The 12,213-nt window shown below is 44.7% G+C and overlaps 1 protein-coding gene across 1 annotated transcript in view; it reads right to left on the minus strand.

Annotated features, from left to right (window-relative positions):
- Positions 1 to 10,285, minus strand: part of ets1 (v-ets avian erythroblastosis virus E26 oncogene homolog 1) — a 34,948-nt gene extending 24,663 nt beyond the window's left edge. Inside the window, exon 1 of the mRNA XM_066685051.1 lies at positions 9,973 to 10,285. Within this exon, the coding sequence (XP_066541148.1) occupies positions 9,973 to 10,033 (61 nt within the window). The 5' untranslated portion in view covers positions 10,034 to 10,285. The remainder of the gene's footprint in view (positions 1 to 9,972) is intronic.
- Between the last annotated feature and the right edge of the window lie 1,928 nt (positions 10,286 to 12,213).

Consider the following 12,213-nt stretch of genomic DNA (forward strand, 5'->3'; position numbering starts at 1 on the left):
AGAAATGATGTGTTAGATTTGCACGCAGGAGGGACAAACCACTTTTGCTGTTGTGGTGGGAGGGGGTGGTGGTGGAGTGGAGTGAGGGTAGAGAAACTAAAGAACACAGCATGCAGATAAACAGCTCTTATCGTGAAAGTCACAGCCTGGTGTCTTTTATTCCTGCAATGACCCAAAGTTTAAAAATTACAGACCAAATTGAATTCATGTTGGAAGCCGTCGGAGGACCCGGGGAAGTCTGGTCCGTTGTACACACACTGTCCGATGCCCCTAGGGGGTGATACGCCGGCTGCTGAGGGTCAGGAGCACTGTTTCTGTCTCAGATCATTCAATGTTTTAGTCTAACCTCAGAAATAGAAGTGTGTTGAGTCTCGTATCAGTTTGGTGACTTTTAGCGTCCAAACATGGGGGATAAAGAATTTTTATGGGTGGCCACAGCCCCCTAAAACAGATAGAATGACTCCACTGCATTCAGCCACAGAAGCATAAACAGAGCTAGATGTGGGATGATTAGTCGTGGATCACAAACGTCATTCTAACTCATCCCAAAGGTATTGCTACTTACCCCAACACATTGCCCCATGTTCGACATTGCACTAACATACGATGTAATGTAGGTAGTTTGTATGATTCATTCCCAGAGAGTGAGAGTGAGGTACTAGCAAAGTCTGTGTTTGTGAGACTATGAGCTTTCCACCCCTCAGCTGGACACCTCACTCCCTCTCTGCGGGGGTCAGAGAGCCCCTGCAATTGCCCCCCCTGAACGTGACGGCATTATCAGAACCACTTTGTTGTAGATCTTTATCTTCCACTTTCTCTAGAAGTACGTTAGGGGCCGGCTGTAAAGTCTGGCCGGGATGAAGGAGGGTCATTCACACAGAAGAGTGAGAAGGGACTGGGGGGCTGCTGTGGGGGTTGGGCAGAGGGCAAGGGGTGGGGTTCAATGCTGAGAGAGTTGCTTGTTCTGCCCACTATTTAGATTTCCATCTGAATACGAAGCAAAGGCCGGGCCAGGCCCAGGACAGGAATAGCAGCGTCTGCCTCAAAGGCAGTGCCAAGGCAGCACGGCCGGACGGCTGGGATCAAGAGCAGGGGGCTCCCCCCTGTCCCCAACAATGTGGCTATTCTTAGAAGGCCAGACGGAGGATGCCCTGAACACACACACACACACACATTCACAAGAAACAAGCAGGGGATTCACATCATAATCACACAGACATCAGCGCAGAGCTATGGCGTAAACAGGGTTATGAAGTGCATAGTCGAGCAAATGTTTGAGCACCACCCATAAGATCACCGGGTACAAGGCAGCAACAGGACACTGGACACACACACACACACACACCTGTGGGCAATGACACACACTCACCCAGTCACACACTCACCCAGTCACACCATTTCACCTGAATAAAAACTGCTGTATATTATTGATCTGTGTGTAGACATACTTCAAAGTTTCCTGTTTTTATAAAAACAAGAACGATGAAGACCAAAAGCTGAATGTATCCTGTCAGACTGTGATTGCTGGCTGCCTAGGGTCTATCTCTGTTTTAAACGATCTATATGTCCGGATATTTAATAAGTAAGATGCTGTTCTTGATAATGCAGGCAAGAATCAAACCAGCAGCTCATCCAATCTGAAAACTGCACTCTTTAAATGTGATTTAGACGTAAAAACCGTAATCTTTCCGCCCTATCCAACAAGACTAAATCAACCCGTCACAAAATAATAACCCCAGCAGCTTACGCTGCAATGTTCCTCACAACTGCAGTATCTACCAACACGATCACAATGTGGTTGAAATGATGCAAGTCTAATCGTCCAAGTCTGTTTGCCTAGAATGACTTAGGTGCATATGCAGGTGAGTTCAGCAGAGGCAGGTTTGCATCTGCACACACTTCAGGAGACCTTGCATGCACTGTTTAGACCTGGGACACAAACAAATGCCAAAAGACACGACAAACAGTTTACTCTCTCTGCAACATCCTCCCACAAAAAGCCTCGGCTAAGAGCAGCCAACGCTGCAAGCTGGGGCAGGAATTCTCTGGTGGGGATTAACAAGGAAAAACTATTATATGTGGACGTTTAGCCATACCCAGGCTACGATTACAATCAAGCAGGCATTGTAATGCTCGGGCGATTGAGGAGGGAAAAAAGCTCTGTGTGCAATTAGCAGTAGGGTGGCTAATGGTTTCTGTGTTCTGCGGGGCCAGCCGAGGGCCAACAGATGCATACTCACTAAATGAATTCCCTGCAGACCACAATGTTTTCATCTAGCATGCCGCGCATTCTTGTGTCGTTTTACTATCGCTAATGTGAAGGGTCCTGGACTTGCCCTTATGCGATTTTAAAAAGAAAGCTGCCACGCTTTTGAATGAGAGAAAAATAAATTCCAGTTACAAAATTATCTATATAAAAAGTAAAAGCACCACTGACTGTCACTGGCAGGCCAAAAATAGAAGCCTGGAATTAGCAGCAGGCGGCATGAAAGAGAAAAACTATCTGACACAAACGGCTTACTGGAGATGACATCTGTATCGGTGGGTTTCTTTTGGTATCATCAAAGTGACACCCAACAGCCCACCACTCGTGAAGCAGTTCTGCAGTAAAGAACGTGAATGTCAGGCAGGCGCACACGTCACTGTCTTCTAGTCTGGCGCCTGCAACTGAGCACAAGGGGTTAAAAACTCCTAAAGAACTCCTACAAATCGAAATCAGGAGTTTCTGCAGTTATTATTCTTTCAGTTTCCAGTTAGTGTGGTTCTGAGAATGCCTTGACTTCAGCAAGCTACACATTGACACACACACAAAAAAATATTTCAAAGCATACTTTCAGAGCCGCTGCTAATAAAGCGGGCTGCTAACAGCTAGCTGTTTTATGAGAAAGGGGGTGAGGAGCTGGGTTCCGCCAAGCTTCGCTGGTGTATGCGAACAGTGTCAAAACCGGCGCTCATTATGGCCACCTCTGGGAGCCTGTCCAGACGCCTATGACGATGGCTGTTTCTGTTCTCAGGCATTTTTCCGTCAAAGGAATGGTTAAAAAAAATAAAGCCTGAGAAGTGAACCCAGTTGCGAAAGTGGCTGAGACTGCCAGAGAACAAGCGCCTTCCACTCAAGTGCAGGTCACGCGGCTCAAACAAACCGAAAGAGACTCATAAAGGCCGAGGGATTCGCTCCAGCCAAGCACCTGGACGGTGAGTGTGGTCACTTAAGCTGAGAAGTCCAAAGCCTCACACAGGATGATACCATATGCAGCAGAACGTGTAGCCAGACTGACTCTTTCAGCTCTGCTCTGAGCTCCCGTTTGCCAGGGGTGAAGGCAGAAATAGCATGATTGCAAAAGCAGCTCACGGCCCTTGAATCCAAAAACAGGTGGTTTGGTGAAAGACAAGACACCGAAGGGAGGTCTTAGAGCTGGGACTAGCTTTCATTGTGTTGTTACTCAAAATGCTATGCACAGGAAAATAATTTTTTTTAGTCTTCAAAACATGATATACACACTGAATCCTAGGAGTGTTATACACACATATACTAGGAAGCAGGTCGGGCCTTGACCTTCCTCCTTTACGCTCACTACTTCTGTCCCCAAACATACATCTTTACTCATACAAAAGACAGACACAAGGTGTTCAAACATGCACTCCGGAATAAGTCCAGAGAGTGAGGTCTGGAGAATCAGGTTTGGATATATTCAGGAGCTTTTCCAGCCAACATCTACACATGCTCCACATGCTTTAGGCATGGGGCAGTGCCTGTGATACAGCATGATTCTCCAGAACATTCAGGCTCTGTACACACATTCACTCACTCGGATATTACCCAAACTGTGCACTATGCAGCTGGAAGGATAAAGCCCGGTTAAAGTCCAGGAAAAATGTTATGGACATGTGCATTCACATATACAAGTAAATCCAACTGCTACATATAGTCCTCAACCTGTTGACCATTAACTAGTCTAAGCATTCTCTTGCAAAAGCAAGACAGAACAAGCCTTTACCTGAACCCCCAAAACATGCAGGTTGTGTCTGACTCCTCTGATCTTCAAACCACAGCCACATATTTTCCGTAACCTAGCACATATCAGGCCTCAGAAACGGCAATAAAACAGCTGATGCCATAGGGTGGCATTGAGAGAGCGAGAGGCAGGCACCGGTCAGACTGGCTTACTCACCTCCAGAGCCGCCTGCCACCCAGGAGGCAGTCTGGAGCCCATCAGCAGCAAGTCCTTGAGAAGCCAGACTGGGCTAGTGCCGAGAGCTGGAGGGGGTGGGAGGGGTGGAGGTTGCCCATCAGAGGCTGTGACTCAGTAATTAGCCTGTAACAGGCAGCTGGGATGAGACGACGTAGAAGCAGACAGACACCACATCAGGGGCCGGTGAGACGCGACAAGAAAGACGCATATGTGCCGCAGAGGGACTCAATGCGGGTTGGGAAAGAAGAAGTAGAAAAAAAAGTGAGGAGGGAGCAAGGCATAGATGGAAGCTGTAAAAATCTTGAGATGTTTTTTGTTGTTGTTGTTGTTTTGTTTCTTTTGTGTGTGTGTCCCGCTCAGGGACATGCTGTTTCTTCTGCTTTTGTTTTGGTTTGCGTGAAGCTTTGGCTGCTCAGCAAGGCTACAACAATAAAAATGGGGCAAGTCTGCCCTCGACACATCTGAAGGCCTGCTCCTCTAACTCATGACTGATCTGTAGATGTTTAGTGGAACAAGTTAACAGGTCAGCAACATCCTAAACAGTATGGACTCAAAAAGCCGGACCGCTCTCACACATGCTTACTATTTAGAAGCTGCTTGTTTCTGAAGGTAAAAAAAGAACCCCCCCCCCTTTGATGACTACATGTTAAAGGGAACAATAAATTTGTGTGGTAACAAGTCAGGCATTCTCAAAGGGGAGTCATTTAGCCAACGCACATTCTGCAGAGGGGGAGTCATTCCGCCAGCGCACGTCACTAAGAAGCAGGGTTGTTTTATCTAGGGACACTTGGCTGGGGCTCAGAAACAAAGCCCTTGTGGCAATGCTCATGCTCTTTGAGTATACAGTGAACTATATAAATTTAATATTATTTAACTGTAAAATATAACATGCCTTATGATCACAAACGAGGTAGCTACAATAAAGTAGATGCAGGAATGTGTTCACATGCCTTATACCTCTCATAAAAATAAGTATGCAATACTTTGGCCTGGCTCATAAAGTGTTCACAGACCTATTAAAAAACAAGCCAGGGCTTAGTCATTTGTTTCTCTTCACCAGCCCCCCACATTAGATGAGTGTAGATCACCTAGCCTCATGTTTGCACAGCTGCCAGGGTGCCCAGCATGACCACAGCCTGGCTAAGAAGGCCTGGGCTGGGCTTTGCTAAGGCAGCAGGCAGGCAAGAGCCAACTGTGGAAAACCCTTGGGCTGGACCTACTTATGTAACATGGGGAAATCTGGCTGCTCTTTGCTAAGCCTTGACTGGCACTTGATTAGCATTAGTCAGTTCTTGACATGCTGATGCTAGTCAAACATCAGTCAGAAGCCACGAACGGGATCCTCTACCATGTATCTATTGCTCTACAATAGAGCTGGACGATACGGCCCAAATTTATAACACAATATATTTCTGAATTTTGATCAATACGATCAATATTATTCCGATATCAATATGAACAATAAAAAAGCCACAGAAACACTGCAAAAAACTCAAAACAGCATGGCATCACCATCAAACAACAACCTCCTGGCTTTGTTAATATTAATATTTTTAAATTTAAAATTGAGTGCCAGTGACAGACGTACAACAGTGGTGTTAGAGTCCAGTTGTGTTCCCTAAAGATTCATTACATTCTTTTCTCCAGAAAGAGAGGGAGGTATCTGTAATCTTTCATTATACAACTGTGGAGAATAAAAGAGCAGAATAAAAGTCCTGGAGATCTAACGGGGCGAATGAAATCAACACAATTTTGAAATCTACAGTTAATATAGAATGAGGTACGATTATGTTCCCTAACTAAATGTACTGAAAATATACACTTCCGGGTACCACCACAGTGACAGTTCTTTTTTGTTTTAGCTTTTCTAGGGCAAGAAGCTAGGCCTCTAGGTTTTTGACTTGAACTAGAATCACAAAATACAGAGGAACTTCAATTGCGCTGTATGCCTCAGTCTTCAAAGCAAAGTGTCGGCTAGCAGACTACTGTGTGGTTACTGTGTCTCAGGGCTGCAGAGAATGCTGATAATGTGCTTTATTGTTGATAGTGCGAGTCTATGTGTGTGGTTTGAGATGATCGAGCATAGTGTCTTAATCAGATAAAAGAGGGGCAGCAGGCAGCCCACCCAACCCTTACACATTCCTGTCATTCGCTGATCCCTGGCATCCAACAGAGAAAGAGAAAGAGAGAGAGAGAGAGAGGCAATGAAAAAGAAAGAAGGAAAGAAACAAGTACCCTTATCAAGAGCTACTTTCTATAGCCTGAAACAAGTGGGTGGGAGGTGACCTCTGGCTTCCTCTCGTGTTGTTGCTGACCCACTTGCCAGTGCTAAGTACTCTTTGGTCCGACATGAAAGACGCAGCCCTGTCGTCAAGCGCTTTGACACCAACCGCCAAGAGTGCATGTCTTCGCTCGTTCAGACGTTTGATACTGTTTTGTTTGCTGGGTCCTCATGCTGGTGATGACCTAGCCAGCTATTTCCAGAAAGCATGGCTTGAAGCGGCTCAAGGCGCCATTCGGCGCTGTGCTAGCATGTGGTTCACATTTGCATCTGGTGCACAGCGGCTTCAGAAGGTATAAGTCATGGTCACGACTTTGATGAGCGCTCGTCCTCAAGAAGAGGATCAGTGTCACTTCTGCAGAGGCACAAACCCGATCTTATTTAGACAGTTCTATTTGCAAACACAAGTGCCCTCGTGGAGGCCGTCGTCCTCTTGTGGAGCCTCCATTGTCTGCTCTTCCTCTATTTGTCTTTAGAATAAATCAGATCATCTCCCATGAACTCTAAACTACTTCTGTGTTGCTCTTGACTTGATGCGGTTTAGCATGACAATTCATCACCCCTGTGTACACAGAGGGAGGAGAGAAGGAAGGACACGAGAAGGGAGAATTCAGACATACAGTGACAAAATAAGACAAGGCAGGAGGTCAGAAGACCACGCGAGTGGCCATTCTCACCGAAAAACACCTAGTATAAAGTGAACAGTGTCAGATAGTGCATGTGTTTGGGAATAGGGGGCTAGTTGCCAAACAAACAAACAAATAAATAAACATATAAAATCAAGACATTTTATGTTTTCTTGTCATACCTCATAAGTTAAGTTTTATCACTTATTCCACTAACACAGAGCTGTTTCATGCACATACTGGAAAAAAAAACAAGGTGCATCCAACAACAAAAGCAGCATAAAACGACATAGAAAACGAAGCATAAAGTGATAGGAAAAGTTAGCAGACAGAAAACTCTGGTTCTAACAAAGATAATATTTATGACCTGCTGCCAGTGAATGCTTACTGTTGTACTCATTTGGTGGCAAATGTAATGAATTCTGCAATCATCTTTCACAGTTAACAAATGCTACCAATAAAACAACAAATAAATAAATAAATTAGTACAAGTTTGTGCATTCTTTCACATGCAAGGCCAAATCCTGATATGATCAGCATTCAAACTAGCAACCGCCGGACAGCAACGACTTGAAAGCCACTTCTAAATCTCTTGCAAACTTGCAGTCAGCCAATGAGCTTTAAGCGTGGATGATAAACACATCACGGCTCATTCATCACAGTCGCCTGTGCAAGCTTGTGCTCATTTCTGCTTTTTTCTGAGCCTTCACCCCTCTCTCTCTTTCAAGTCTGAAGCCTCCAACCTGTTGCCTGTCCCCTACATCCACAGCCTACCAAGCTGTGGTCTTTTTCCCGCAAAGTAACAGGTTCAAAGAGTACGAGAGCAGACCAGATTAAAGCAGGCGCTGTGCTGAGAGTTCATTCCTTGGCAGAGAAGACTGCTAACCCAGGGCTTTCCTGACTGACCGGGCAAGAGGGAGCCGGTGTTGTGAAATGGTTTTGCAAGATAGCGCAAACTTTTGGCAACTGTAATGCAACTATCAGCAGCTTTTCTTTTTTCTTAAATAGCATGCAAGTGTTTTTCCATGCGCTTGATAAAAAGTGTGTGCGAGTGCATGAGTGTGTGTGTGTATGTTGCAGTCCATGTTTGCATGTTACAGTGATTCAGATCTCACACCTTAGACAGCAGCCAGTTTTCAGTATGACACCCTGCTGGGGTGAATAACACGTTTCCATGATGTAGCTACAGCTGCTGCGGTGTGTGTGTGTGTGTGTGTGTGTGTGAGAGAGAGAGAGAGAGTCTTTCAGAGATGTCAGCTTTTTCGCTCAGGAAAAAAAACAGCGGACACTGAACTCGCAGTGTCCCGCTGACCGCGCAAGAATAGGGTCACATTCGAAAAAGTGCACTGGACGATCGTACAACAGGCCTAAAGATAGAGCTGAAGGAGTTACTGCACATTTCGTATATTATTATTTATCATATTATTTAATAAAATTAATTATTGTAACATAGAATATAATTAAAATGCTAGAATTTGTCATTGGATAAGTACAATTTTACTTCGGGACGTACGTATTCAACTCTAACTAAGGATATATTAACTCTTAAACACGTATACTGCCTCTCTCACACACACACACACACACACACACACACTCTCTCTCTCTCTAGGCATTAACTCGCCTGCACACTCATCACCTAAGGCCAGTCCTGAAGTCTAAGGAGTGTCCTGTCAGAACAAGCGAGGGGGAGGACAATAAGGCTGACGACTCAAAGCCGCATGGCATGCGCCCTCCCTCCGTCCTCAACCATCCCAGGACGCTGTCATGATGCAGTATGAATGGGCAGTGAAACAGCATCATGACGAGGAGCGTTCTGTCAGCTCTGGCTATGAGCAACAGGGACGGACACACTGAAGTGGAACTTAGGGGGTGGGGGTTGGTGTACTATATCTGAAAAAGTGAGGCACTTAAAACACTTTAAACCATGACTGCTACAAAATAACAAGAAACGCAATATATTTAAACACAGATATTGCCAAGAGAAACAGAAATAAACCTGTGTTCTGAGTCATCTGCGTATTATTAGCAACACTTTTTTCAGATAGAGTAATGATACTGAAACTATACGATGTTCAGTATGATATTATTGTCTTAAAAAAAACGAAGCATAAACCATAACTTGGACATCTAAACATCCTGTACCCTCCTCAAACTTGTAAAAACAACCATCAAACCGTGCTATTTCAGGTTTGATTTGTTACACGACTGAAATCAGATCAGCATTTGTAGCAATTTTGTAGAAATGATGCACACATTTGCATTAAGTAAATTCAAGTTAAGTACATTGCCTTTTTTATTTTTATTGTATTAATGAATTAATTTATATTTTTGCAGGGGTTAACCGCTTGGGAAAAATGCATATACACCATTAAATGTATTACAAATCTTTGCTGGATTGTCCTTAGCACTGCTCTCTTCACAAGACCACCTCCCAACTCCACATCCAACAGGTACACGGACCCAAACTGGGTCAAACGCTAGTCTTAAACCAATGTATAAACCGGCGACTTAGCAACACGTTAGCCTTCTCTCCGCCTGATAACTGATATCTCGCTCCCAGTCGAGCTGCCAGCACTTCCACGGTGCTGAAATGGGATAAATAATTGATGGGCACATCTGGAGCTCTTCATGGAACCGCATTGTCTTGTTCTTTGGCTACGCTGAGCTTCGTAGTATCGACGCTGTCACAAAAAACACCCACCAAAACACGGTTTTACCTCAGCCACCAGCGCTAGCCTATTTACATTCGCTATAAAACTGCAAACTCTACAAAAGTTAGCCGCGAAAAAAACTGAGAGCGGCAAGAAAAGGACGCTCGAGCGCCGATAAAAAAAATGCAAACAGCAACAACGAGCTCGGATTTACTTACCGTCCACTTTTTCAGCTTTTATTATGGTTAACGTCGGCTTCATATCGACAGCTGCCGTCATGGTCTTGCATTCAATGTGTTTCTGTACGACTGTTCCAAAACACACTGGGTTACAGTTCACGTGCTCTCCTTCAGGTCCGGTAACGGTTCAACTTACCTCAACTTAACGTACTGAGGTAAACTATATATCAACACTGGCGCTTTTTTCCTCGTATTTCTGATTATTTCTCTTCAACAATCCCCTATTTCTCAACACAAAGTTCTTTTTTGTCCCTTTCTCTCTCACTCTATTTCTCCTTCTCTCAGTCTCTCATTCTCTCTCTCTCTCTCTCTCTGTCTTCCTCCCTCCCTTCTTCGCTCTACCTCCGTCAGGGCGTTGCTGTGGGTCTAGGGTTCGTTTTTCTTTTCGCGCCTCTTTTCCGGAAAACCCCGCCACTTTTTTCCCCTGATTGGCTACTGTTATCCCGTCTCCCGCGCTCTGATTGGCTACTCGTTCGTACTCTCAGACATTTGCCAATTTGACGGACTGTTTATAGAGGGAGTTAGGCGGGGCTTGTCTGAAAACAGGTGGGAAAATTCGAAGGACGTTGTGAATGGGGGCGGCGTCGACAATTCAATTACATTCCTTTCTCCTCGCTCCCACTATGAGAATATCTTTAGGGTTTTCTTGTGGATCCTGAGGGAGTTCTTTTCTACTATCACACTCACTCTGAAAAGTCGAGCATGTTTGGGTTCTTGGACACACTTTGGCCCTCAATTAGATCTAGGAACTTCTATGGCCTCTTTCAAGAAAAGGAGAGGCAGATGTTGGGACATGGCTGTTACGCAAAGAAACAGAAGCCACATCTAGTACGTAGAGTTGAGCAATCTTTCAAGACTAAAAAGTAAAAAAAAAACAATAATAAAACATAGACTGATGAAATCAGTTGCATAATTTGTGATATCACGTGGTACATGGCAGTGAATCATTATTTACAGGAGTAGTGACAACTGGTGCCAAATGACGCTGACCTCCATATGTCAGATATACTATGTCTCATCTCTTGATTCCACTGTAAACGGAAACACTTTGTCATTTGTTTAAAATCATGGCTAAAGCATGGTAAACCACATTCACACACTTTCCAAACATTCCCAGCTTTACTCTCACTAGAGGGAAGCAGTCCATTTCAAAACTACATCAGAGGTAATGATGGAATAGGCAGTCTCCTGACGAGTGTGGGACTGCTCTGATGGCAGCTAGCGCCCTTGTAATGCCGGCCCAAACCTCATAAACACCTCTGAGTATTTCCTGCCCACCTTGACTGGACCAATAAAAACTCAAACCCTGCTTTTTTACAGAGGATCTTCTCACCGCATCCACAGGGCTGCCCTTGACCAACATTTGGCACGTTTTTGGGAACATCCTCTTATAGAGGTTCCCAATCTGTCTTAAAGGCTACATCAATGACTCTAGAGAGCTGCTGTTTCCCTCTGCATTTACTTTCATTCAAATTTAGGGGTCTCCTAAATTTAGAGTCAGTTCAACTTTAATTAATGTATCTGTAACAGCAAAATAAGTCAGTGTTACCCACCAACGGAGCAGGAATAGATCAACATACTCATCTCTGTTCATGCTTTTTGAAATTTCAACTGTCCAAACACCTGCAGATGCCATTTCTCATGGCTCAGCCAACAACACACAGAGAGTAAGCCTGAGCCAGTTGGAAAAGAGACCCGAACAGTTTTTCCCCCTATTTACTGAGCAGCAAATTGTGAGGAAACAGTCTCTGAATGAACCTGTAAGAACATTAGGGTGTGTAACAGGAGGACTGGAAACCTCTAGGTTCCATTTTACAAATTCTTCCTTGGTAGGTGTTGACCACTGTAGCTACTTACCACAGCTTACTCAACTTGGTCTTTCACCATCACAATCTGTAATCACAAGCGTTCTTGGTCCATCTTCTTCTATGCTTAGATTATCAAGAGGGAGCCTAAAGCTTGGGCTAAAATAAACTCCTGCTCGTGGTTTTCGGAGACACATCAAGGCCCATTATAGTCCGTGACTAAGGCTGAGAGAGAGAGAGAGATGGAGACAGGGGGGAGTCAAGGGGTGGGTGTTGTGGGGGGTGTTGTCTGCACTCATATTAAGTTAATTAGCTGCCATGGTAACAGTTCACCATCACGATTGTCATTGTGATGATCGGCTCATTTCCCAAGTGGAACCCAGCGCTCTTGACAACCGTGGGAAGAGACTGTCAA

This window comes from Hoplias malabaricus, chromosome 11, assembly GCF_029633855.1.
Source record: "Hoplias malabaricus isolate fHopMal1 chromosome 11, fHopMal1.hap1, whole genome shotgun sequence".
Taxonomy (NCBI): domain Eukaryota; kingdom Metazoa; phylum Chordata; class Actinopteri; order Characiformes; family Erythrinidae; genus Hoplias; species Hoplias malabaricus.